Below are 25402 nucleotides of genomic sequence, written 5' to 3'. Positions count from 1 at the left end.
CCCTCCCAATGTTTTCTGTTGTTATCTGTTCTATGACTGTTCTCACGTTACAGTTCTCAAGTTTGTGGTTATGGTTTTTCAACCTTGTTTCATTATCTCCTACTGCTTTCTCACTAACTGAAGAGTATAATGCCAGTCGGTGGGGTGTACACTGCAGAGGAGGAGCTAACTTTTTTATTTGCATAGTGTCAGCCTCCTAGTGGCAGCAGCATACACCCATGGTTCCTGTGTCCCCCAATGGAGGCTTCAAGAAACAGATTTTACGGTAAGCAACCAAAAATCCTGTTATGGTGTGTGGTTTTGTAATTTAAGGATAGGTTATCCATATCATAGTAGTGGTGTACCCCAATAAAGGTAGGAAGTGTCTAGAGCAGCAGCAGCTGAGATTACGAGAGAAGGATCTTATAATTTTACATTGTTACTTCTTTATAGGGAAGTTGGATGAGAAGAAACCTCCAGAGGCTGACATGAAGTAAGACCCTTTATATTACTTTATATTTTGCGTAAATATTCTCATGTTGGACAGAAGACCACATTGTAGTCATTAATTTCCTTTCACTTAAGTATCTTCGATGATATTGGAGACTACGTGCCAACGACAGCCAAACCTCCTCGTGAGAAGGAGAAAGAAAAGCACAGAGAAAAGGAGCGGGATAGAGAGAAAGAGCGACCCAGAGAGAGAGACAGAGAACGAGATCACGAGCGTGACAGAGAGCGGGAGAGAGAAAGGACACGGGACCGAGAAAGGGACAGGGAAGAAGAAAAGCGGAAACACAGCTACTTTGAGAAGCCAAAGGCTGATGACGAGGTAATTCACATATATTCTATCCATCCATTCCTACCCCACCCTTTTAGATTACTGAAATACTGCGATCAAGGTGTTTACACCCCACCCTATACATTAAAAATTGTGCGTTCTTAAATCGTATCACCAGTTAGATGGAGTTATGCCTCATGACTGTAGGTGATAGTAATAGAATTACTTTTGAAGGGTTCCTCTGGGAGTTGTTGGCATGTCCTTAGGACGCCCTGCCGATCAGCATAATGAAGAGCATTTGTCCCAGAAAAGCCATTGTTTTGTGTTTAGTGCTGCTCTTGTACATTTGCGTAATAATAATATATACAGTGGGGCAAAAAAGTATTTAGTCAGTCAGCAATAGTGCAAGTTCCACCACTTAAAAAGATGAGAGGCGTCTGTAATTTACATCATAGGTAGACCTCAACTATGGGAGACAAACTGAGGAAAAAAAATCCAGAAAATCACATTGTCTGTTTTTTTATCATTTTATTTGCATATTATGGTGGAAAATAAGTATTTGGTCAGAAACAAAATTTCATCTCAATAATTTGTAATATATCCTTTGTTGGCAATGACAGAGGTCAAACGTTTTCTGTAAGTATGAAGAGAAAGAAAGTGGCAGCACTCACCGATCTTCTTATGCAGGTGTGTTTATTTGGTAAAAGTCTTCACGGCACAGGGGTGTATAACATAGGGATGCGGGAGCAGAACGACGGCCGTTTCGCGCCGGTCTGGCGCTTCAACGGGTTCCAAAACTCCCGCATCCCTATGTTATACACCCCTGTGCCGTGAAGACTTTTACCAAATAAACACACCTGCATAAGAAGATCGGTGAGTGCTGCCACTTTCTTTCTCTTCATATCCACGCTATCTGGTTTTCTGGCTATAGCACCCGAGATCGGGGGATCAGCTGAGGCTAATTAGCCTGAAGCGGAGGTAGTCAGCTGCAGCGGTGGTGCGGTCAGCTGTGCTCTCGTAGATGGTTTTCTGTAAGTCTTCACAAGGTTGCCACACACTGTTGTTGGTATGTTGGCCCATTCCTCCATGCAGATCTCCTCTAGAGCAGTGATGTTTTTGGCTTTTCGCTTGGCAACACGGACTTTCAACTCCCTCCAAAGGTTTTCTATAGGGTTGAGATCTGGAGACTGGCTAGGCCACTCCAGGACCTTGAAATGCTTCTTACGAAGCCACTCCTTCGTTGCCCTGGCGGTGTGCTTTGGATCATTGTCATGTTGAAAGACCCAGCCACGTTTCATCTTCAATGCCCTTGCTGATGGAAGGAGGTTTGCACTCAAAATCTCACGATACATGGCCCCATTCATTCTTTCATGTACCTGGATCAGTCGTCCTGGCCCCTTTGCAGAGAAACAGCCCCAAAGCATGATGTTTCCACCACCATGCTTTACAGTAGGTATGGTGTTTGATGGATGCAACTCAGTATTCTTTTTCCTCCAAACACGACAAGTTGTGTTTCTACCAAACAGTTCCAGTTTGGTTTCATCAGACCATAGGACATTCTCCCAAAACTCCTCTGGATCATCCAAATGCTCTCTAGCAAACTTCAGATGGGCCCGGACATGTACTGGCTTAAGCAGTGGGACACGTCTGGCACTGCAGGATCTGAGTCCATGGTGGCGTAGTGTGTTACTTATGGTAGGCCTTGTTACATTGGTCCCAGCTCTCTGCAGTTCATTCACTAGGTCCCCCCGCGTGGTTCTGGGATTTTTGCTCACCGTTCTTGTGATCATTCTGACCCCACGGGGTGGGATTTTGCGTGGAGCCCCAGATCGAGGGAGATTATCAGTGGTCTTGTATGTCTTCCATTTTCTAATTATTGCTCCCACTGTTGATTTCTTCACTCCAAGCTGGTTGGCTATTGCAGATTCAGTCTTCCCAGCCTGGTGCAGGGCTACAATTTTGTTTCTGGTGTTGACAGCTCTTTGGTCTTCACCATAGTGGAGTTTGGAGTCAGACTGTTTGAGGGTGTGCACAGGTGTCTTTTTATACTGATAACAAGTTTAAACAGGTGCCATTACTACAGGTAATGAGTGGAGGAAAGAGGGGACTCTTAAAGAAGAAGTTACAGGTCTGTGAGAGCCAGAAATCTTGATTGTTTGTTTCTGACCAAATACTTATTTTCCACCATAATATGCAAATAAAATGTTAAAAAACAGACAATGTGATTTTCTGGATTTTTTTTTTCTCAGTTTGTCTCCCATAGTTGAGGTCTACCTATGATGTAAATTACAGACGCCTCTCATCTTTTTAAGTGGTGGAACTTGCACTATTGCTGACTGACTAAATACTTTTTTGCCCCACTGTATGTAACATGTCATAGATGTGCATTTTTAACATTTATTTTTCCTTTTCCTTTCAGCCTCATGATGTTGACAAGGGTGAGTTACATGTACACTACATATAAGTAAGTGGTAAGGCGAGGCTACAACAGAGGTGAAAAAATTAGAACATTTTAACTGTAGGAACAGCAATGACTTTGTGCAAACCATACCTGTATTTTCTGGTGGTGTAGATGCATTCCTGAAGCACTATTGTGACCTGTTACCCTGATTTCTTCACACGGCTGTTCGAGTTATTGCTGGAATTTGTCGGTATTGCTCTTAATTAGAAATATTTTCTCCAAGAAAAGAAATGCAGGTCTGTACTAAGGATGACGTACACCCAGTCCTCACCTGAAGTCTTCCCGTACTAAGCTCCTATTGTTTAATGACGTGAGAAGACATGTAAGGCGAACATAGCTGGTACATTATTGTAATGAAATTCTATCTTTCTTTTTTAGGACCAGGATCAACCAAGGATCTTCTTAGGTCCATCAATGATAACTTTGCTGGAGCTCCTGGTTGGGAGGGAATAGAATATCCTTTTTGTCTTATTTTAAATGTTCAAGCACCAAGTGATAATTTATTACCTATACTAGTTCTTTCTTGCTGCCCAAAATGTGGCATCATGAATCGCAACCTGACTGTCCGAGTGCTAGCAGGTATAGTCCTCTGTGAGTAACTGCGGCGTATCTGAGAAAATATACTGTAAGTATCAGGCTGAGGTCATAGCCGGAGACCAGACTAGTCCCACACTGCCTCCCAGCACTGGTGCAGGTGATTGATGGATTCTCTATGTGCACGGGAGAGACCCATTAATCACCTGGAGCATCGCTGAAAAATCCAGACGGATCGTCAAACTATAATATATCTGGCTGCAATAGTGTTTTTGGCAACATGAATCGCCTGACAAATTCCCATTAAACCCTACCTGATCTGGTGATATGATCTGCTGGGAAATACGCGGGCTCAGTACCTGTGCACTATACGTGGGTAAGATGTTAACGTTTGTTCTTTGCAGTGCAGAAATAGTAACTTTAGTGACATTTTTAGTGACTGTTGAAATGTTCAGTTTCCCATGTGTTTGTTACGCTTCTTAACCACTACAAACAATGAAGAAACACGAGGACAAGAAGCAGTTGGGAGATTTCTTCGGCATGTGGAACAGTTACGCTGAATGTTACCCTGGAACGTAAGTGCTGCCTGGCACAGTAAAGCTGGTCGGCTCCTTTTGCTTTTTGGATTCTACATTTCCCAACATTAAAATTGCTACACCAAGAAGGGAAATTTGAGGAATTACAGAAATAACAGGATTAATAGTCCTGTCAACGATATGCAAATGATAAAAATGTAAACAATGTCCAAAACAAAGTAGTGCGAGCAACATGCAGCCTGTCTTAGTCCTCTTGAAAAGGGCTCCTGGGTCACTTTGGCGAAAAAGTCGTTACACGACCAAATCCATGTAGCACCCAGCGGCTAGTGTACCAGGAATGAATCCCAGAGGGGTCCATCTACCGTACATTGTCACCCCTTACCATAACTCTGGAATTATGACCTGTGCGAAGTTCCCTCTTTAAGGCCTCTTCATGGCATTGCCCACTTAATCCCCAGACCAATCTCTGGTGATCATTGCGTTCAAGACAAAAGCAGGGCTGATTGCTGAAGAGGGTAGACCTCCATTCCAGACTCCAGTGTCTGTCTGGAGACCACTTGTTCCACGCCACAAAGAGGCCTTCAAGAGTGAACGTTACACCGGTCATACTCCTGAGATTATGCCGTGGCTTCCCCAGACAATCATTAATAACCTCATTAATAGCAGACCATGCATGTAAATGTGTGTTTCCATTTTTTCATCACTTGAATATCCGTAACATATCTGTCTATCCTGTTACTTCTATAATTTCACTTTTTCTTTTTGGTGTTGCAGTTTGTGTCAGTAGTGTAATGTATGTAAAGCGCGGTGCAATATGATAGCACTATACAAGCAATGCATAATAATAATGATTACATTGATGGTTTATAGACCTTCTATTAGCACAAATCTGAACTATTTGGCCATGTCAAGGCTGCAGGTTCCGTGCACCTAAAAACTTATTTTGCTTCAATCTCCTTCTTCTAAGAAAGGAGGCAGAAATTGGTGCTAAACAGCTAGGTGGGAAGGTGCACTAAAACTAATTGCCATGTCAATGGTGCACCAAGTGCCTGACCTTGGTTTTGGACAGGCGTTTTGTGCTGACTGCCTCCCTTTAATTGCATATAAATCCTTGCTGATTGACCACATATTTAAGGGTCTTTCTCAAAGTGTCTTATTTTGTGCTGTAACTTTACAGTGCCAGATCCGTCTGTTCAGTTTTCCAGGTGTTAGGATACAGCTGTGATGGCGATCCATAGCTTAATGTCTTAGAAGGACCTTGCATGTCCATACAATACATTTAGAGACCATTCACCAATGTGCACAGTGTAATTATTCATTTCACCTGTGGTGGTGCTGTAGACTAATTTGAAAAAATTACCTGTGGACCTTTAACGATAAAGGGTTTGTCCATGGTGGACAGCCTCTTTAAAACATGTATTATCTTCCTGCTTTCTAACATGTTAGTGTAAAAGACTGTTCAGGTTAGATATAAATAGTATTTAATAGCAATTTGTTCTCCTGTCGCTCTGCAGTATGGATGATATGGCTGTTGACAGTGATGAAGAAGTGGATTACAGTAAAATGGACCAGGTAAGTATCCTTTCTTAATTTGAGATATCAAGAATGATCATTATTACTTATAGGATTTATGTACGATTATCCTTTTATTGACTTAAAGGGAACCTGTCGTGTCACAAGATGCTATTAACCTGCAGATAATGGGGTTCATGGCGTCCTGAAGCAGTGCTGCCGCCGCCGCATTGAGAGCCCTGCTGCCTGGAGGAAATAAAATATATTCCTCCCTGAAGCTTCTGGCTCTCAGTCTTAGGGTTTGTGCACGTGGTGCGTTTTGGTCATTTTTTTTTTTCTGTGCAGTTTTGTCACAACCTGAAGAATTTCCTAGAACCAGCAAATTGAATGAGATTCCTGCAGTTTCATTCCAATGTTATGTCTCCTCGCAGATTTAAATCTTCAGTATGTCAATTCTTTCAGCGTTTTGCTGCTGATTTTACCCATACTAGCGAGTGGGGAAAAAAAATTGTGAATTTTCTGCTTGAAATCCTGAATGTGTGCACATACTCCTAAAGCCACTGCTTACTATGTACTGAGTTATAACTAAAAGCCTGAGGCTGCCGGGAGGTATAAAGTTCATTTCCTCCCGGCAGAGGGGCTTTCAGTGCAGAATCCACACTGCTTCAGAACGCTGTTAACTTTCAGATTAACCCCATAGCTGCAGGTTAACATTTTTGGACATGACTAGTTCCCCCTAAAACTTGTCTGCCTACAATCTGGTTTTATGTGAAAATACATAATAATCATATAAACCACAAACAACAATTTGTTCAGCTTTCTGATAATCTTTGTGTTTCCATTCATCGCCAGTTTAAGAACTTGCTGTCGTTGGATATTATGATGTACAATAACAAATTATATTGTGGTACCGTGTTAGCTAGAAAAATCAATGTGAATACTTTTCTGCCCAATGATGATAAAAGTAGTCCACGGAATACAGTTGTGGCCAAAAGTATTGACACCCCTGCAACTCTGTCAGATAATACTCAGTTTCTTCCTGAAAATGATTGCAAACACAAATTCTTTGTTATTATCTTCATTTAATTTGTCTTAAATGAAAAAACACAAAAAGAATTGTCCTAAAGCCAAATTGGATATAATTCCACACCAAACCTAAAAAAGGGGGTGGACAAAAGTATTGGCACTGTTCGAAAAATCCTGTGATGCTTCTCTAATTTGTGTAATTAACAGCACCTGTAACTTACCTGTGACACCTAACAGGTGTTGGCAATAACTAAATCACACTTGCAGCCAGTTGACATGGAATTAAAGTTGACTCAACCTCTGTCCTGTGTCCTTGTGTGTACCACATTGAGCATGGAGAAAAGAAAGAAGACCAAAGAACTGTCTGAGGACTTGAGAAACCAAATTGTGAGGAAGCACGAGCAATCTCAAGACTACAAGTCCATCTCCAAAGACCTGAATGTTCCTGTGTCTACCGTGCACAGTGTCATCAAGAAGTTTAAAGCCCATGGCACTGTGGCTAACCTCCCTAGATGTGGACGGAAAAGAAAAATTGACAAGAGATTTCAACACAAGATTGTGCGGATGTTGGATAAAGAACCTCGACTAACATCCAAACAAGTTCAAGCTGCCATGCAGTCCGAGGGTACAACAGTGTCAACCCGTATTATCCTTCGGCATCTGAATGAAAAGGGACTGCATGGTAGGAGACCCAGGAAGACCTCACTTCTTACCCCGAGACATAAAAAAGCCTGGCTGGAGTTTGCCAAAACTTACCTGAAAAAGCCTAAAACGTTTTGGAAGAATGTTCTTTGGTCAGATGAGACAAAAGTAGAGCTTTTTGGGCAAAGGCATCAACATAGAGTTTACATGAGAAAAAAAGAGACATTCAAAGAAAAGAACACGGTCCCTACAGTCAAACATGGCGGAGGTTCCCTGATGTTTTGGGGTTGCTTTGCTGCCTCTGGCACTGGACTGCTTGACCGTGTGCATGGCATTATGAAGTCTGAAAACTACCAACAAATTTTGCAGCATAATGTAGGGTCCAGTGTGAGAAAGCTGGGTCTCCCTCAGAGGTCATGGATCTTCCAGCAGGACAATGACCCACAACACACTTCAAAAAGCACTAGAAAATGGTTTGAGAGATAGCACTGGAGACTTCTAAGGTGGCCAGCAATGAGTCCAGACCTGAATCCCATAGAACACCTGTGGAGAGATCTAAAAATGGCAGTTTGGAGAAGGCACCCTTCAAATATCAGGGACCTGGAGCAGTTTGCCAAAGAAGAATGGTCTAAAATCCCAGCAGAGCATTGTAAGAAACTCATTGATGGTTACCGGAAGCGGTTGGTCACAGTTATTTTGGTTAAAGGTTGTGCAACCAAGTATTAGGCTGAGGGTGCCAATACTTTTGTCTGGCCCATTTTTGGAGTTTTGTGTGAAATGATCAATGTTTTGTTTTTTGCTTCATTCTCTTTTGTGTTTTTTCATTTAAGACAAATTAAATGAAGATAATAATACCAAAGAATTTGTGATTGCAATCATTTTCAGGAAGAAACTGAGTATTATCTGACAGAATTGCAGGGGTGTCAATACTTTTGGCCACAACTGTACATAGCAAAACCTGCTGACAGATTCCCTTAAGCTGCAAAACTCTGTAGATTTCAGTCTGGAATCTGAGCTGTTAGCTTACAAGTAATTGTTTAGACTGGATATAACTGCATCCACTTTTCAGAGCAGGTATGAATGACGTGAAAACATTTCTTAAAAATGGAAACAAAATGTTAGAAAATTGGCTAGCTCTTATTTTTTTGTAGTGATTAAAGGGGCTTTCTGAAAATTGTAGATTTGGTATCACATTTTGGCATTTAACATTATCACACGTGATATCAGCGGTTGTTAAATCACATATGTAACTTTTCTCCTCCTTTTCAGGGAAATAAGAAGGGACCTCTGGGACGATGGGACTTTGATACACAAGAAGAATACAGTGACTATATGAACAATAAAGAGGCTCTGCCTAAGTGAGTAGCAGCGTCCTTGTTACCTGGCAGACACCAGCAGTCTGAGGAAGGGATGTCCCAACTGGATGTCCTAAATACTGTTTTACATTAGTATTGTCTGATAATTTTAGAGTTGTGTCCTGGACTCTTTGGTTGCACATTTTGGGTCACTCCTGTTATGGTTTCAATATCCTTCATACTTATTTTTTTTTGTTCCCTAGAGCTGCATTTCAGTATGGTATTAAAATGTCGGAGGGACGTAAAACCAGACGCTTCAAGGAGACAAATGAAAAAGCAGAACTGGACAGACAGTGGAAAAAGATCAGTGCGGTAAGGATGCATTATATTTATGTAGCATCATCAACTTCGACCTCAGTTTACTAACATTAAAGTTCATGGTTTTCTGTACATCTGGAAGGAGATGGTGAAACCTTTGTCCAAAGGAAAACTGGCTCAATTGATGAAGTTCCAGCTTTCACATATCTAACGCAAAATTGAAAACGAAAGTAGAAATATAATTAGTTACTATTGGAAAAAAATCTCTGTTTTTCTGTCCAAAGTTTCTATCCATCTTCTCCCTAGAATACTATTGTGGTAAAAATAAAACTACACGCGTTGTGTCTCTTTATGTACACAACCTAATATGCTCACTACCCTCAATATTTTATGTCTTTTAATTCTGATGACTGTGTACTTTGTCTAGATCATTGAAAAACGCAAGAAGCTGGAGGCTGACGGGTGAGTGTTTGCATCTGAAATATTGTGGTGTACCTTTTATATATTGTTGTATAAAACATACTATAGATAATTAGAGAACAACGTCGCCAAATGTCAATTTTTCTCCTTGAGATGTGAATCTTAAAGGGAACCGGTTAGCTCATTCATGCTACCTAAACCACAGGCAGCACGAGTCAGCTTGGCTGCACGATTGTATAATTTTTCACTGAAACGCTGCTGCATTTCAGAGAGAGAGAATGTCAGGTGATCTATTTTTCCCAGCACCATTGCACATACTGACAGATGATTGACAGGTCTCTCCCTCGTGTGTATGAGGTTATTCACATCCTAATTGAAGAAAGGTTTTAGGAATTACAGCTTTTTAATGTGTAGCTACCTCCTTTTTTTTTAAGGGATCAAAAGTACTTGGACAACTATATTAAATATTTTAATAGGCTGCATGGACTATTCCCTTGATAATCCATCATCAATTAAGCAGGTAAAAGGTCTGTTGCTGATTCCAGTTGTGGCATTTGCATTTGGAAGCTGTTGCTGTGAACCCACAACATGCGGTCAAAAGAGGTTTCAATGGAAGAGAAAAACCATCAATAGGCTGAAAAACAGAATAAATCCAACAAATGGATAGCAGACATGTTAGGATTGGCCAAGTCAACAGTTCGGTACATTCTGCAAAAAAGCTTGGAAATTCAAAAAGGCCTTGACAACAGAAGACAACAGTGGTGGATGATCGCAGAATCTTTTCCATGGTGAAGAGTAACCTCTCCGCAACACCCACCCAAGTGTAGAACACTCTCCAGGAAACTGGTGTTACAGTATCAAGTCTACCATAAATAGACTTCATGCGAGAAAATACAGGGGATTATCACAAGATGTAAACCATTAATCAGCCTTAGAAAGTAGGACAGATTAGACTTTGCCAAAAAATATCTAAAGAAGCCAGATCAGTTCTGGAAAAGCATTCTTTAGACAGATGAAACAAAGAACCTGTACCAGAATGATGGGAAGAAGAAAGGATGGAGAAGACTTAGAACAGCTCATGATCCAAAGCACACCATACCCTCTGTAAAATATGGTGGAGGCATTGTTATGGCATGGGCATACATGGCTTCCAATGGCACTGGGTCACTAGTGTTTACTGATGATGTGCCTGAAGACAGAAGCAGCTGGTTGATTTCTGAAGTGTACAGGGCTATACTTCATGCTCAAGATTCAAATAAATGCAGCAAGGTTGATTGGACGGCGCTTCACTGTACAGATGGAAAATGACATAAAATTACTATGAAAGCAACCCAGGAGTTAAAGGCAAAGAAGTGGAATATTCTAATATGGCTGAGTCAATCACCAGATCTCAATCCTTTCAAGTTTCATTTCACATGCTTAAGACAAAAGTTAAAGCAGCAAAAACCCACAATCAAGAAACAACTGAATTCAGCTACAGTAAAGGCTGGCAAAGTATCAAAAAGGAGTAAACCCTGCGTTTGGTGAGCTCCGTGGCTTCCAGACTTTAACTTTACCTTTGCAGGCAATGACTGCCTAATTTGTCCAATTACTTTTGAGCCCCTGAAATGAGGAGGCTTTGTAGGAAAATAGTTGCAATTCCTAAACGTTTCACAGGATATTTTTGTTTAACTAGATGGTGGCCCGATTCTAACTCATCGGGTATTCTAGAATATGTATGTAGTATATAGTACAGCCCACATAGTATCAATAGCAGCTGTAGTAGTATCAATTGGCCGCGACCAATCAGCGACCCGGGATTTCCGTTACGGAAGTTACAGACGGAAGTACCCCTTAGACAATTACTGTAATATATATAGCTGAATATGTGTGTGTGTGTGTATGTCCGGGATAGGCATCTGCACCGTCGCAGCTACAGCCACAAAATTTTGCACAGTCACACGTCTGGACCCCGAGAGTGTCATAGGCTATTTCTTTATCGCCTCTCATTGGGGGACACAGGAACCATGGGTGTATGCTGCTGCCACTAGGAGGCTGACACTATGCAAATAAAAAAGTTAGCTCCTCCTCTGCAGTGTACACCCCACCGACTGGCATTATACGCTTCAGTTTAGCTTAGTGTCAGTAGGAGGTGGACACGGGTCTTTCATTAGACCCTTATCTACCTCAATGTGCGCCGTTTCTTTTCAGGTTTTCCGGAGGGATACAGGGTGAACAGTCACACCTGTAGTCCCACCATGCGGACTATGAGTACGGTGTGTACTGCCACCCCGTATCCTCATAGATCCCTCAGCAGGACCAAGATCCTAGCACACAAGCGTGCTCAGAAGTCCGGACCTGCATCCGTCCCCCACCCACTCGCCCACCAGAGCCTGTCGGTTGCGGAGACGAGGACGTCCATCAGCTCCCTGGACGTCTCATACCTTGCAGGTTAGTACCGACGTGGGATGTTTGAGGTGAGTATTTTCCCTTCTAGATCCACAAACGGGGGTGCCTTATTTCACATCTTACCTGCAAGGCAGAGGTAAAGCTTTTTCCCTTGACGAGCATTGGGTCCCTTCGGATCTCTTTCAGCCGCCGCACGGCGCGGCTGCCTTTTCTGACTACGTGACAGCGCTGTTCCGGCCGCTCTAACAGCGGCCACTTTGCACCAATGCGGCCCTCTCTGGCCGCCGCACCGCTTCCCTGGCGGCGGCCGCCCTGTCCCCTGTTCCGGCGCGACTGCAGACGGGCAAAACCAGGGACTCCTTTACAACTACCGTGCCGCTTCTTCTATGTGTCCGCGCTGTTCCGGCCGCTCTATCAGCGACCACCTTGCTCCAGCGCGGCCTTCTCTGACCGCCGCACCGCCTGCGGCTGCCCGGCTCCGGCCGCTGTATGCGGCGCTTCACTCTTTTCTTCAGTGCGGCAGCTTTGCCAAGCCGCCGCATCGCTTCGGGTCCCTGCAGCTGTGCTCCTCCTGCCGCGGTCTGCGGCCGTTCATCCTGTCACCTTCGGTGGCGCTGCTCCGGCTGCGGTGTGCGGCCGCTCAGCTGCCGGCCGCTTACATACTCCGCGACCTGTAAGGCTCCCTCTCCGGTCACCTATCTAATTTAGGCCCCGGCTTCTGCCCAGGCCTACTTCCGGTGCCGGACTCCGCCCCCTTTCTTCTCTCATCGGGCGGGCTTTTCTCCCGCCCGACATTTTCACTACAGCCCGCCTTCTCTCCGCCCACCGGCGCCATCTTGGGACTCCTTTTACATGCACGAGTCCTCTCTTCTCTGGAGCCCATACCGCGGTCACATCCGCAGTTCGGTCCAATTTGCAGCAGGAGCCCTCCTGCCTACAGGACTTCTTCTTACCGGAGGCCGATCATCAAGCCGAGCAGCGTCCTCCGGATTCCGTTTTTCATCTACTGTGAGTAGCTCTGCACTGCAGACCGTCACTCCCCTCTGAACCCCCCCCCCCCGTCCCCTAACCACTCGAGCAAAAGGGGGCCACTCTCGTCTTCCTACTCCTGCAGCAACCCGATTGTGTCCACCGCCCTGGATCCCCCGGCTGCTCCGCTCGAGAGCGACGCCCTGGCTGGGTTTTTCCTCTGTCACAATCGGTGGCGGATCTGACACGGGTGTCTCACACTCTGGTGTCCGTGCTGGACCGATTTACCCCTGCAGACCCCCGCAGTAGCCAGCGGGTCGCAGGAAGCTCCGTCCGAGCCCTCCATTTTAGGCCGCAAAAGGTCCAGACAGGAACGCCGGTCTGAGTCCTCTTCACGCTCCATCTCACCACACGGTCCTTCTCTGCGGTCGACCTCCCCCCGGCCTCCTCTCCTGAGTCAGGCGAGGCGTTCTCCGATGCGCCCTCAGAGGATACTTCGGAGCTGTATTCTAACCAAATCGCTACCATGAGGGATATGGTTCAGAATCTCATTGGAGCAATAAATCAAACCTGTGGCATCAAGGAGTCCGCTATGGAACCCGCAGATCAGGCGGTTTACTTCAGACGGGCTAAACCACCTTCCAAGTTCTTCTCTCCTCACCCGGAGTTCGAGGTGATTATGACCAGAGAAAGGGAGAACCCGACCAGACGCTTTCAGAGAGGAAAGCGACTTGGCGTTTTGTACCCCCCTTTTCCCCGGAGCTCACCACTAATCGGACGGTTTCCCCTTCGGTGGATCCTCCGGTTTACAGACTGTCCACCAGCACAGTCCTTCCACTGTCCAGCGGAGCATCTCTGAAGGATTCTAACGATAGTCATAGAATCTTTCGCGAAGTCAGCATTTGAAGCGGCCTCAGCTAGTCTTTGCCCGGCTTTTGCTTCCACTTGGGTTTCAAAATCCACATCCAAGTGGGCCAAACAACTCCGTCAGGGCATTCTGGACGGGGCTCCACCCGGACAGCTGGCGGAACTTGCCAATCAGATTTCTCACGCAGGTGAATATCTGGTCTCCGCCTCCCTGGATGCCGCGTCTTGTGCGGCTCAGGCATCCAGCAACGCGGTTGCCATCCGCCGGACCGTTTTGGCTTAAGGCCTGGCAGGCGGATTTGTCTTCTAAAAAGTCCCTTAGCAGCCTGCCTTTTCAGGGGTCTCGTTTCTTTGGTTCTAAGCTCGACCAAATCATCAAGAACGTCACCGGGGGGGCACAAGTTCTGTTTTTCCCCAGGCCAAACCTCGTCGTCCTCCCCCTAGACGACAGAGGTCACAGGCACGTCAGGAGAGGACAGTATCCTTTAGGCCCACTCCTTCCTGGTGTCCTCGCTACTCCCAGGGTAGATCCTCCAGACCCGGGACTGGAAGGTCCACCTCGGCATGACTCTCGGCAAGACCCCAACCCACCTCCCAGGCTGGGCGGCCGTCTCCTCTTCTTCAGGGACGTCTGGATCTCCTCAGTGGGTCAGGGAAGTTGTATCCTTGGGATACAAGATAGAGTTCGTTTCACTTCCCCGGGATCGCTTCTTCGAATCCCGACCTCCAAGAGACTCCGCTCTAGTTCCGGGCTTCTTCGCACCCATCGCTTCTCTCCTCAAAGCCGGGGTAATCGTTCCCGTTCCAGAAAAAGAACGGTTCACAGGTTTCTATTCAAACCTTTTTTTGTGGTACCCAAAAAAAAAAAACAAAAAAAAAAAAAAACGGCAAGGTGCGTCCCATTCTGGATCTCAAACTACTGAACAGGAGAGTTCGTCTGAAGCTCTTCAGGATGGAATCCCTTCATTCAGTAATTGCTTCCATGGAGGCTCAGGAATTTCTGTGTCCCATAGATATTCACGACACCTACCTCCATGTCCCGATATTCCCGGGACATCACCGACTCCTGCGCTTTGCGGTGCTCCAGGACCACTTTCAGTTCGTCGCCCTGCCGTTCAATCTTGCAACCGCTCCAAGAGTTTTCACGAAGATCATGGCAGCGCTGATGGTTTTCTTGGGGTCAGAGGCCTGGTTCTGTTTCCATACCTCGACGACATCCTCATCAAGGCTCCATCCTTTTCTCACGAGAGCCTATCCATCGTTCTCGACACACCTAGCCCGTTTCGGGTGACTGGTCAACCGATTGAAGTCCTGCCTTATTCCTTATCAGCGCATCATCTTTCTGGGCATGCTCTTCGACACTCGTCAGACCAAAGTCTTTCTTCCCGAAGACAAGAGATCCATCCTTCGTTGGGACATACGCTTGCTCCAGGGTCATCGGCCTCCCTCCTCCCGTCCAGCCATGAAGGTTATGGGGAGGATGGTAGTGACATTGGAAGCGACTCCCTTCGCCCAATTCATTCACGATTCCTTCAGCAAGTCATTCTGTCTCAGTGGGACAGGTCGGTCTTCTCCCTGGATCGTCCTATCCGACACTCTCTCCGGGTCAAGCGGTCTCTCAAGTGGTGCCCGACGTCACCCCTCATCTCCCAGGGCAGGTTCTTCCTTCCAGTTCACTGGCAGGTGGTGACAACGGACGCCTGCCTGCTCGGCTGGGGTGCGGTATTTTGCCACCTGACTGTTCAGGGCCATTGGTCGGCGCAGGAGTCATCTGTACCGATCAATCTCCTCGGGATTCGGGCCATTTTTCTGTCCCTCCGTTTCTGGGAAAGGATTCTCAGGGGGACTCTGAGCTCCTTGGCCCTGGCCGGGGTATCCAGGATCCTCCTCTGGGCAGAAGCAACAGTTCCGGTGATATCCGTGGTGCATATCCCCGGCGTGGACAATTGGGCCGCCGACTTCCTCAGCCGCGAGGGCCTCGCGGCAGGAGAATGGTCTTTGCACCACGTAGTCTTCCATCAGATTTTTCTTCGATGGGGGACTCCAGATGTGGCCCTCACGGTCTCTCCTACGAACAGGAAGGTCCCTCAGTTCGTCTCCAGGTCTCGCGTTCCTCTTGCAGTGGGCGTCTACGATCTGGCCTTTCCTTGGTCACAGTTCGGGCCTCCCTATCTGTTCCCACACCTTTCATTACTTCCCAAACTGTTGAAGAAGATCATAGCGGAAGAGATGCCGGTCATTCTGATCGCCCCGGATTGGCCCAGGAGAGCTTGGTTCGCGGAGCTCGTCAATCTTCATGCGGACGCTCCCTGGCGCCTTCCAGACAGGCCCGATCTGCTGTCTCAGGGGCCGATCTGCCACCCGAGTTCTCGGTCGCTCAGTTTAGCAGCGTGGCTGTTGAGAGCACAGTTCTAAGAGTGTCCAGCCTTTCAGACCGGGTGATTCACACCATGATTCAGGCTCGGAAGTCTTCGTCTTCCAGGTTCTACTATCGTACCTGGAAAGCTTACTTCCGTTGGTGCGAGTCCAACCGCATTTCTTCTATGTCCTTTTCCCTGCCTTCCATTTTGGCCTTCCTTCAGGCAGGACTGGATTCGGGCCTGGCTCTTGGCTTCCTGAAGGGCCAGGTCTCTGCGTTTTCCATCCTTTTTCAGGTCTTTAGCTTCCCGACCACAGGTTAAGATCTTCCTTCAGGAGTGGCCCACGCTGTCCCTCCGTACAGGGCCCCTGTGGATTCATGGGATTTAAACCTGGTACTGGACGTTCTGAGGGTTTCTCCCTTTGAGCCCCTCAGGGAGATTCCTCTGTCAGTCCTTTCTTGGAAGGTGGCCTTTCTTGTGGCCATCACTTCTATCCGCCGAGTTGACGGCCCTGTCTTGCCGTCCTCCGTTCTTGGTCATCCACCAGGACAAGGTGGTCCTCAGGCCTTCGCCTTTCCTTCCTAAGGTGGTTTTCCACCTTCCACCTCAATAAGGACATCGTTCTACCTTTCTTTTGTCCAGCTCCCACTCATCTTCGGGAGCGATCGTTGAACAAGCTGGACCTTGCCAGGGCAGTGAGGATCTACCTGGATAGAACGTCCACTTTCCGGAAGACTGATTCTCTTTTCGTCATTCCTGATGGCCCGCGCAGAGGCCACCTGGCTTCTAAGGCGACTGTTGCTCGCTGGATCAGAACGGCAATTCGGGAGGCTTACCGGGTCAAGAACAGAGTGCTCCCTCCTGGGATCAAGGCTCACTCTACCCGGGCAGTTGGCGCCTCCTGGGTTTGCACCACAGGGCTTCCGCCCTACAGCTTTGCAAAGCGGCAACTTGGTCTTCCATCCACACGTTCGCCAAATTTTACGAGGTCCATACCTACGCTTCGGCGGACGCCAGCCTTGGCAGAAGGATCTTGCAGGCGGCAGTGGTGAGTCTTCTGACCTGATGGAAGTCTGTTTTCCCGCCCTAGGGACTGCTTTGGGACGTCCCATGGTTCCTGTGTCCCCCAATGAGAGGCGATAAAGAAAACAGGATTTTTGGTTGCTTACCGTAAAATCTGTTTCTTGGAGCCTCCATTGGGGGACACAGCTCCCTCCCAATGTTTCTCAGTTTCTGTTGTTCTAGGTCCTATGACTGTTCTCACGTTTACAGTTCTCAAATTTGTGGTTATGAGTTTTCAACCTTGTGGTTTATTTCCTACTGCTTTCTCACTAACTGAAGCGTATAATGCCAGTCGGTGGGGTGTACACTGCAGAGGAGGAGCTAACTTTTTTATTTGCATAGTGTCAGCCTCCTAGTGGCAGCAGCATACACCCATGGTTCCTGTGTCCCCCAATGGAGGCTCCAAGAAACAGATTTTACGGTAAGCAACCAAAAATCCTGTTGTTGTGAGGCGAAATTTTAACCCCGCGCGTTCCAATTCACCAAACAATTTTGCCCCTATCTACATAATGGGGAAAAAGTGAAAGGAAAAGTGTTGGAGGCGTCGCAGCTACAGCCACAAAATTTTATACAGTCACACGTCTGGACCCTGAGAGCGTCATAGGCTATGTTGTGAGGTGAAATTTTAACCCCGCGCTTTCCAATTCACCAAACAATTTTGCCCCTATCTACATAATGGGGAAAAGTGAAAGGAAAAGTGTTGGAGGCAAATTGACAGCTGCCACATGTGAACAAGGGGGACTTAACCCCTTCAAGACCCAGCCTATTTTGACCTTAAAGACCTTGCCGTTTTTTGCAATTCTGACCAGTGTCCCTTTATGAGGTAATAACTCAGGAACGCTTCAACGGATCCTAGCGGTTCTGAGATTGTTTTTTCGTGACATATTGGGCTTCATGTTAGTGGTAAATTTAGGTCAATAAATTCTGCATTTATTTGTGATAAACACGGAAATTTGGCGAAAATTTTGAAAATTTCGCAATTTTCACATTTTGAATTTTTATTCTGTTAAACCAGAGAGATATGTGACACAAAATAGTTAATAAATAACATTTCCCACATGTTTACTTTACATCAGCACAATTTTGGAAACAAAATTTTTTTTTGTTAGGAAGTTATAAGGGTTAAAATTCGACCAGCGATTTGTCATTTTTACAACGAAATTTACAAAACCATTTTTTTTAGGGACCACCTCACATTTGAAGTCAGTTTGAGGGGTCTATATGGCTGAAAATACCCAAAAGTGACACCATTCTAAAAACTGCACCCCTCAAGGTACTCAAAACCACATTCAAGAAGTTTATTAACCCTTCAGGTGCTTCACAGCAGCAGAAGCAACATGGAAGGAAAAAATGAACATTTAACTTTTTAGTCACAAAAATTATCTTTTAGCAACAATTTTTTTATTTTCCCAATGGTAAAAGGAGAAACTGAACCACGAAAGTTGTTGTCCAATTTGTCCTGAGTACGCTGATACCTCATATGTGGGGGTAAACCACTGTTTTGGCGCACGGCAGGGCTTGGAAGGGAAGGAGCGCCATTTGACTTTTTGAATCAAAAATTGGCTCCACTCTTTAGCGGACACCATGTCACGTTTGGAGAGCCCCCGTGTGCCTAAAAATTGGAGCTCCCCCACAAGTGACCCCATTTTGGAAACTAGACGCCCCAAGGAACTTATCTAGATGCATAGTGAGCACTTTGAACCCCCAGGTGCTTCACAAATTGATCCGTAAAAATGAAAAAGTACTTTTTTTTCACAAAAAAATTCTTTTAGGCTCAATTTTTTCATTTTCACATGGGCAACAGGATAAAATGGATCCTAAAATGTGTTGGGCAATTTCTCCTGAGTACACCAATACCTCACATGTGGAGGTAAACCACTGTTTGGGCACATGGTAAGGCTCGGAAGGGAAGGAGCGCCATTTGACTTTTTGAATGAAAAATTATTTCCATCGTTAGCGGACACCATGTCGCGTTTGGATAGCTCCTGTGTGCCTAAACATTGGCGCTCCCCCACAAGTGACCCCATTTTGGAAACTAGACCCCCCAAGGAACTAATTTAGATGCCTAGTGAGCACTTTAAACCCTCAGGTGATTCACAAATTGATCTGTAAAAATGAAAAAGTACTTTTTTTTCACAAAAAAATTCTTTTCGCCTCAATTTTTTCATTTTCACATGGGCAGTAGGATAAAATGGATCATAAAATTTGTTGGGCAATTTCTCCCGAGTACGCCGATACCTCATATGTGGGGGTAAACCACTGTTTGGGCACTCGGCAGGGCTCGGAAGAGAAGGCGCGCCATTTGACTTTTTGAATGGAAAATTAGCTCCAATTGTTAGCGGACACCATGTCGCGTTTGGAGAGCCCCTGTGTGCCTAAACATTGGAGCTCCCGCACAAGTGACCCCATTTTGGAAACTAGACCCCCCAAGGAACTTATCTAGATGCATATTGAGCACTTTAAACCCCCAGGTGCTTCACAGAAGTTTATAACGCAGAGCCATGAAAATAAAAAATAATTTTTCTTTCCTCAAAAATGATTTTTTAGCCTGGAATTTCCTATTTTGCCAAGGATAATAGGAGAAATTGGACCCCAAATATTGTTGTCCAGTTTGTCCTGAGTACGCTGATACCCCATATGTGGGGGTAAACCACTGTTTGGGCGCACGGCAGGGCTCGGAAGGGATGGCACGCCATTTGGCTTTTTAAATGGAAAATTAGCTCCAATCATTAGCGGACACCATGTCACGTTTGGAGAGCCCCTGTGTGCCTAAACATTGGAGATCCCCCAGAAATGACACCATTTTAGAAACTAGACCCCCAAAGGAACTAATCTAGATGTGTGGTGAGGACTTTGAACCCCCAAGTACTTCACAGAAGTTTATAACGCAGAGCCATGAAAATAAAAAAAAAAATTATTTTCTCAAAAATGATCTTTTAGCCTGCAATTTTTTATTTTCCCAAGGGTAACAGGAGAAATTTGACCCCAAAAGTTGTTGTCCAGTTTCTCCTGAGTACGCTGATACCCCATATGTGGGGGTAAATCACTGTTTGGGCACATGCCGGGGCTCGGAAGTGAAGTAGTGACGTTTTGAAATGCAGACTTTGATGGAATGCTCTGTGGGCGTCACGTTGCGTTTGCAGAGCCCCTGATGTGGCTTAACAGTAGAAACCCCCCACAAGTGACCCCATTTTGGAAACTAGACCCCCAAAGGAACTTATCTAGATGTGTGGTGAGCACTTTGAACCCCCAAGTGCTTCATAGAAGTTTATAATGCAGAGCCGTGAAAATAATAAATACGTTTTCTTTCCTCAAAAATAATTATTTAGCCCAGAATTTTTTATTTTCCCAAGGGTTACAGGAGAAATTGGACCCCAAAAGTTGTTGTCCAGTTTCTCCTGAGTACGCTGATACCCCATATGTGGGGGTAAACCACTGTTTGGGCACACGTCGGGGCTCAGAAGGGAAGTAGTGACTTTTGAAATGCAGACTTTGATGGAATGGTCTGCGGGTGTCACGTTGCGTTTGCAGAGCCCCTGGTGTGCCTAAACAGTAGAAACCCCCCACAAGTGACCCCATTTTAGAAACTAGACCCCCCAAGGAACTTATCTAGATATGTGGTGAGCACTTTGAACCCCCAAGTGCTTCACAGACGTTTACAACACAGAGCCGTGAAAATAAAAAATCATTTTTCTTTCCTCAAAAATTATGTTTTAGCAAGCATTTTTTTAGATTCACAAGGGTAACAGGAGAAATTGGACCCCAGTAATTGTTGCGCAGTTTGTCCTGAGTATGCTGGTACCCCATATGTGGGGGTAAACCACTGTTTGGGCACACGTCAGGGCTCGGAAGTGAGGGAGCACCATTTGACTTTTTGAATACGAGATTGGCTGGAATCAATGGTGGCGCCATGTTGCGTTTGGAGACCCCTGATGTGCCTAAACAGTGGTAACCCCTCAATTCTAACTCCAACACTAACCCCAACACACCCCTAACCCTAATCCCAACTGTAGCCATAACCCTAATCACAACCCTAACCCCAACACACCCCTAACCACAACACTAATTCCAACCCTAACCCTAAGGCTATGTGCCCACGTTGCGGATTCGTGTGAGATATTTCCGCACCATTTTTGAAAAATCTGCGGGTAAAAGGCACTGTGTTTTACCTGCGGATTTTCCGCGGATTTCCAGTGTTTTTTGTGCGGATTTCACCTGCGGATTCCTATTGAGGAACAGGTGTAAAACGCTGCGGAATCCGCACAAAGAATTCACATGCTGCGGAAAATACAACGCAGCGTTCCCGCGCGGTATTTTCCGCATCACGGGCACAGCGGATTTGGTTTTTCATATGTTTACATGGTACTGTAAACCTGATGGAACACTGCTGCGAATCCGCAGCCAAATCCGCACCGTGTGCACATAGCCTAATTCTAAAGGTATGTGCACACGCTGCGGAAAACGCTGCGGATCCGCAGCAGTTTCCCATGAGTGTACAGTTCAATGTAAACCTATGGGAAACAAAAATCGCTGTACACATGCTGCGGAAAAACTGCACGGAAACGCAGCGGTTTACATTTTGCAGCATGTCACTTCTTTGTGCGGATTCCGCAGCGGTTTTACAACTGCTCCAATAGAAAATCGCAATTGTAAAACCGCAGTGAAATGCGCAGAAAAAAACGCGGTAAATCCGCCATAAATCCGCAGCGGTTTAGCACTGCGGATTTATCAAATCCGCAGCGGAAAAATCCGCAGAGGACCAGAATACGTGTGCACATTCCTAACCCTAACCCTAGCCCTAACCCTAGCCCTAACCCTACCCCTAACCCTACCCCTAACCCTACCCCTAACCCTAACCCTAACCCTACCCCTAACCCTAACCCTACCCCTAACCCTACCCCTAACCCTAACCCTATTCTAACATTAGTGGAAAAAAAAAAATTTCTTTATTTTTTTATTGTCCCTACCTATGGGGGTGACAAAGGGGGGGGGGTCATTTATTATTTTTTTTATTTTGATCACTGAGATATAATCTATCTCAGTGATCAAAATGCACTTTGGAACGAATCTGCCGGCCGGCAGATTCGGCGGGCGCACTGCACATGCGCCCGCCATTTTGGAAGATGGCGGCGCCCGGGAGAAGACGGACGGGACCACGGCTGGATCGGTAAGTATGATAGGGTGGGGGGGGACCACGGGGGGGGGGATCGGAGCACGGGGGGGGGGGGGGGAATCGGAGCGCGGGAGGGGTGGAACGGAGCGCGGGGGGCGTGGAACGGAGCACGGGGGGGCTGGAATGGAGCACGGGGGGGTGGAACGGAGCACGGGGGGGGTGGATCGGAGTGCAGGGGGGGTGATTGGAGCACGGGGGGGGTGATTGGAGCACGGGGGGAGCGGACACGAGCACGGGGGGGAGCGGAGCACAGGGCGGAGGGGAGCGGGAGCAGTGTACCGGCCAGATCGGGGGGGTGGGGGGGCGATCGGTGGGGTGGGGTGGGGGCACACTAGTATTTCCAGCCATGGCCGATGATATTTCAGCATCGGCCATGGCTGGATTGTAATATTTCACCCGTTATAATGGGTGAAATATTACAAATCGCTCTGATTGGCAGTTTCACTTTCAACAGCCAATCAGAGCGATCGTAGCCACGAGGGGGTGAAGCCACCCCCCCTGGGCTAAACTACCACTCCCCCTGTCCCTGCAGATCGGGTGAAATGGGAGTTAACCCTTTCACCCGATCTGCAGGGACGCGATCTTTCCATGACGCCGCATAGGCGTCATGGGTCGGATTGGCACCGACTTTCATGACGCCTACGTGGCGTCAAAGGTCGGGAAGGGGTTAAAGAATGAGAGCGATGGCGCCAAAGAGTATATACTGTACAGTTGCTAAGGTGGGGCCCCGACATGGGATACTCACCACACACGGGGATATGAACACACACACAAAATGCGCCACACACTACCACGTGCTTGAACACATATACCATCCTCAGCACACATTTCACCACACATACACCAACCTCACCACATAAAAGTCGAAACACAAAAGTCGCCGGTCAAAACTCGCCACGCGCAAAACTCGCCACGCGCAAAACTCGCCACATGTAAACTAGGCTCATGCAAAACTCGCCACACGTGCAAAACTCACCTCATGGAAAACTCGCCACACGCAAAACTTGCACATGCGGAAAAATTGCCACATGCACAAAAGTTGCAACACATGCAAAAGTTGCCTCACACAAAACTTGCACATACTCAAAAGGCACCACACATAAAACTCGCCACGCGCAAAACTTGCTGCACACAACTTGCTACACTAACCTGTCACATGCAGCTTGACACACAAAAAGTTGCTACATGCATGTTGCCACACAAAACTCATCTCACAAAAGTCGCTACATGCATGTCGCCACACGCAACTCAACACACACAACTTGACAAACGAAACTCGCCCTAAAACACACACAAGTCTGGTATTATCCTTCAAAAATAAAAATCTGATTAATAAGCAGAAAACTACAAGATCAACAAATGTACCATATAGGAAATACGGCAGCTGTCAGTCACATGACCTGTCTATTATGTGTATGTGTGAGCTAATATATACTGCCAGGGGGGAGGGCTTCCTGTTGGCTGGGGATTTATCAGGCTGCCAATATAGCTTACAAATACTGAGGTAAAAATACTGAGCAAATAACGTGTGAACGAGGTCTAATACAGGAGGAGATGACACACAGGTATATACTATATACAGGGGAGATGACACACAGGTATATACTATATAGAGGAGGAGATGACATACAGGTATATACTATTCACAGGAGGAGATGACACACAGGTATATACTATATACAGGAGCAGATGACCTACAGGTATATACTATATACAGGAGGAGATGACATACAGGTATATGCTATATATAGAAGATGACATGCAGGTATATACTATATATAGGAGGAGATGACACACAGATATATACTATATACAGGGGAGATGACACACAGGTATATACTATATACAGGAAGAGATGACATACAGGTATATACTATATATAGAAGGAGATGACATTCAGGTATATACTATATATAGGGGAGATGACACACAGCAGGTATATACTATATACAGGAGATGACATACAGATGTATACTATATATAAGGGAGATGAAAAACATGTATATACTGAGGTGATGAGGTGAAAATGAAAAGGTGTGAGTGCAAAATGAGAGGAGTGAGGAAAAATAGTGGAGTGATCAGAAAATGACAGATGTGAGGTTGAAATGACAAGTGTTAGGGGGGAATGAGAGGTGTGAGGGGGAAAATGAAAGATGTGATTGGGAAAATGAGAGGCGTGATGGGAAAATAAGAGAAGTGAGGTGCTATAACTAACCACAGATATTTACTATGCCCAGGCAACGCCGGGCTCTTCAGCTAGTGTGTGTATGTATGTATAATATATATATATATATATATATATATATATATATATATATATATATATATATATATATATATATATATATATATATATATATATATATATATATATAACCTGAACGTCTACACTTTAATTACATCTCAGTTGTTTCATATTAAATCCAAAATAGTGGCGTGCAGAGCCCAAATCTCAAAGATTCGGTCACTGACCAAATGGGTCCAGAAATAACTGTACCTATTCACGGGAAAACCCATATTTTAGAATAATTCTTAGTAAAACTTGAATATTACAGGTCCTTCTCAAAAAATTAGCATATAGTGTTAAATTTCATTATTTACCATAATGTAATGATTACAATTAAACTTTCATATATTATAGATTCATTATGCACCAACTGAAATTTGTCAGGTCTTTTATTGTTTTAATACTGATGATTTTGGCATACAACTCCTGATAACCCAAAAAACCTGTCTCAATAAATTAGCATATTTCACCCATCCAATCAAATAAAAGTGTTTTTTAATAACAAACCAAAAAACCATCAAATAATAATGTTCAGTTATGCACTCAATACTTGGTCGGGAATCCTTTGGCAGAAATGACTGCTTCAATGCGGCGTGGCATGGAGGCAATCAGCCTGTGACACTGCTGAGATGTTATGGAGGCCCAGGATGCTTCAATAGCGGCCTTAAGCTCATCCAGAGTGCTGGGTCTTGCGTCTCTCAACTTTCTCTTCACAATATCCCACAGATTCTCTATGGGGTTCAGGTCAGGAGAGTTGGCAGGCCAATTGAGCACAGTAATACCATGGTCAGTAAA

General features: G+C 45.6%; 1 protein-coding gene across 2 annotated transcripts in view; it reads left to right on the top strand.

Annotated features, from left to right (window-relative positions):
• IK (IK cytokine) overlaps positions 1–25402 on the top strand; it is a 45208-nt gene that overhangs the window by 18232 nt on the left and 1574 nt on the right. For both annotated transcript variants that reach the window (XM_069763762.1, XM_069763763.1), the window contains 9 exons: positions 433–472; positions 565–808; positions 3177–3195; positions 3597–3673; positions 4248–4327; positions 5803–5860; positions 8738–8826; positions 9027–9135; positions 9509–9543. In XM_069763762.1, coding sequence (XP_069619863.1) covers positions 433–472; positions 565–808; positions 3177–3195; positions 3597–3673; positions 4248–4327; positions 5803–5860; positions 8738–8826; positions 9027–9135; positions 9509–9543 — 751 coding nt within the window. The remainder of the gene's footprint in view (positions 1–432; positions 473–564; positions 809–3176; positions 3196–3596; positions 3674–4247; positions 4328–5802; positions 5861–8737; positions 8827–9026; positions 9136–9508; positions 9544–25402) is intronic.

The sequence above is a fragment of the Ranitomeya imitator genome, chromosome 4 (genome assembly GCF_032444005.1).
Source record: "Ranitomeya imitator isolate aRanImi1 chromosome 4, aRanImi1.pri, whole genome shotgun sequence".
NCBI lineage: Eukaryota > Metazoa > Chordata > Amphibia > Anura > Dendrobatidae > Ranitomeya > Ranitomeya imitator.
The sequence above is the reverse complement of the archived record's forward strand: the minus strand, read 5'-3'. Positions and strand labels throughout refer to the sequence as shown.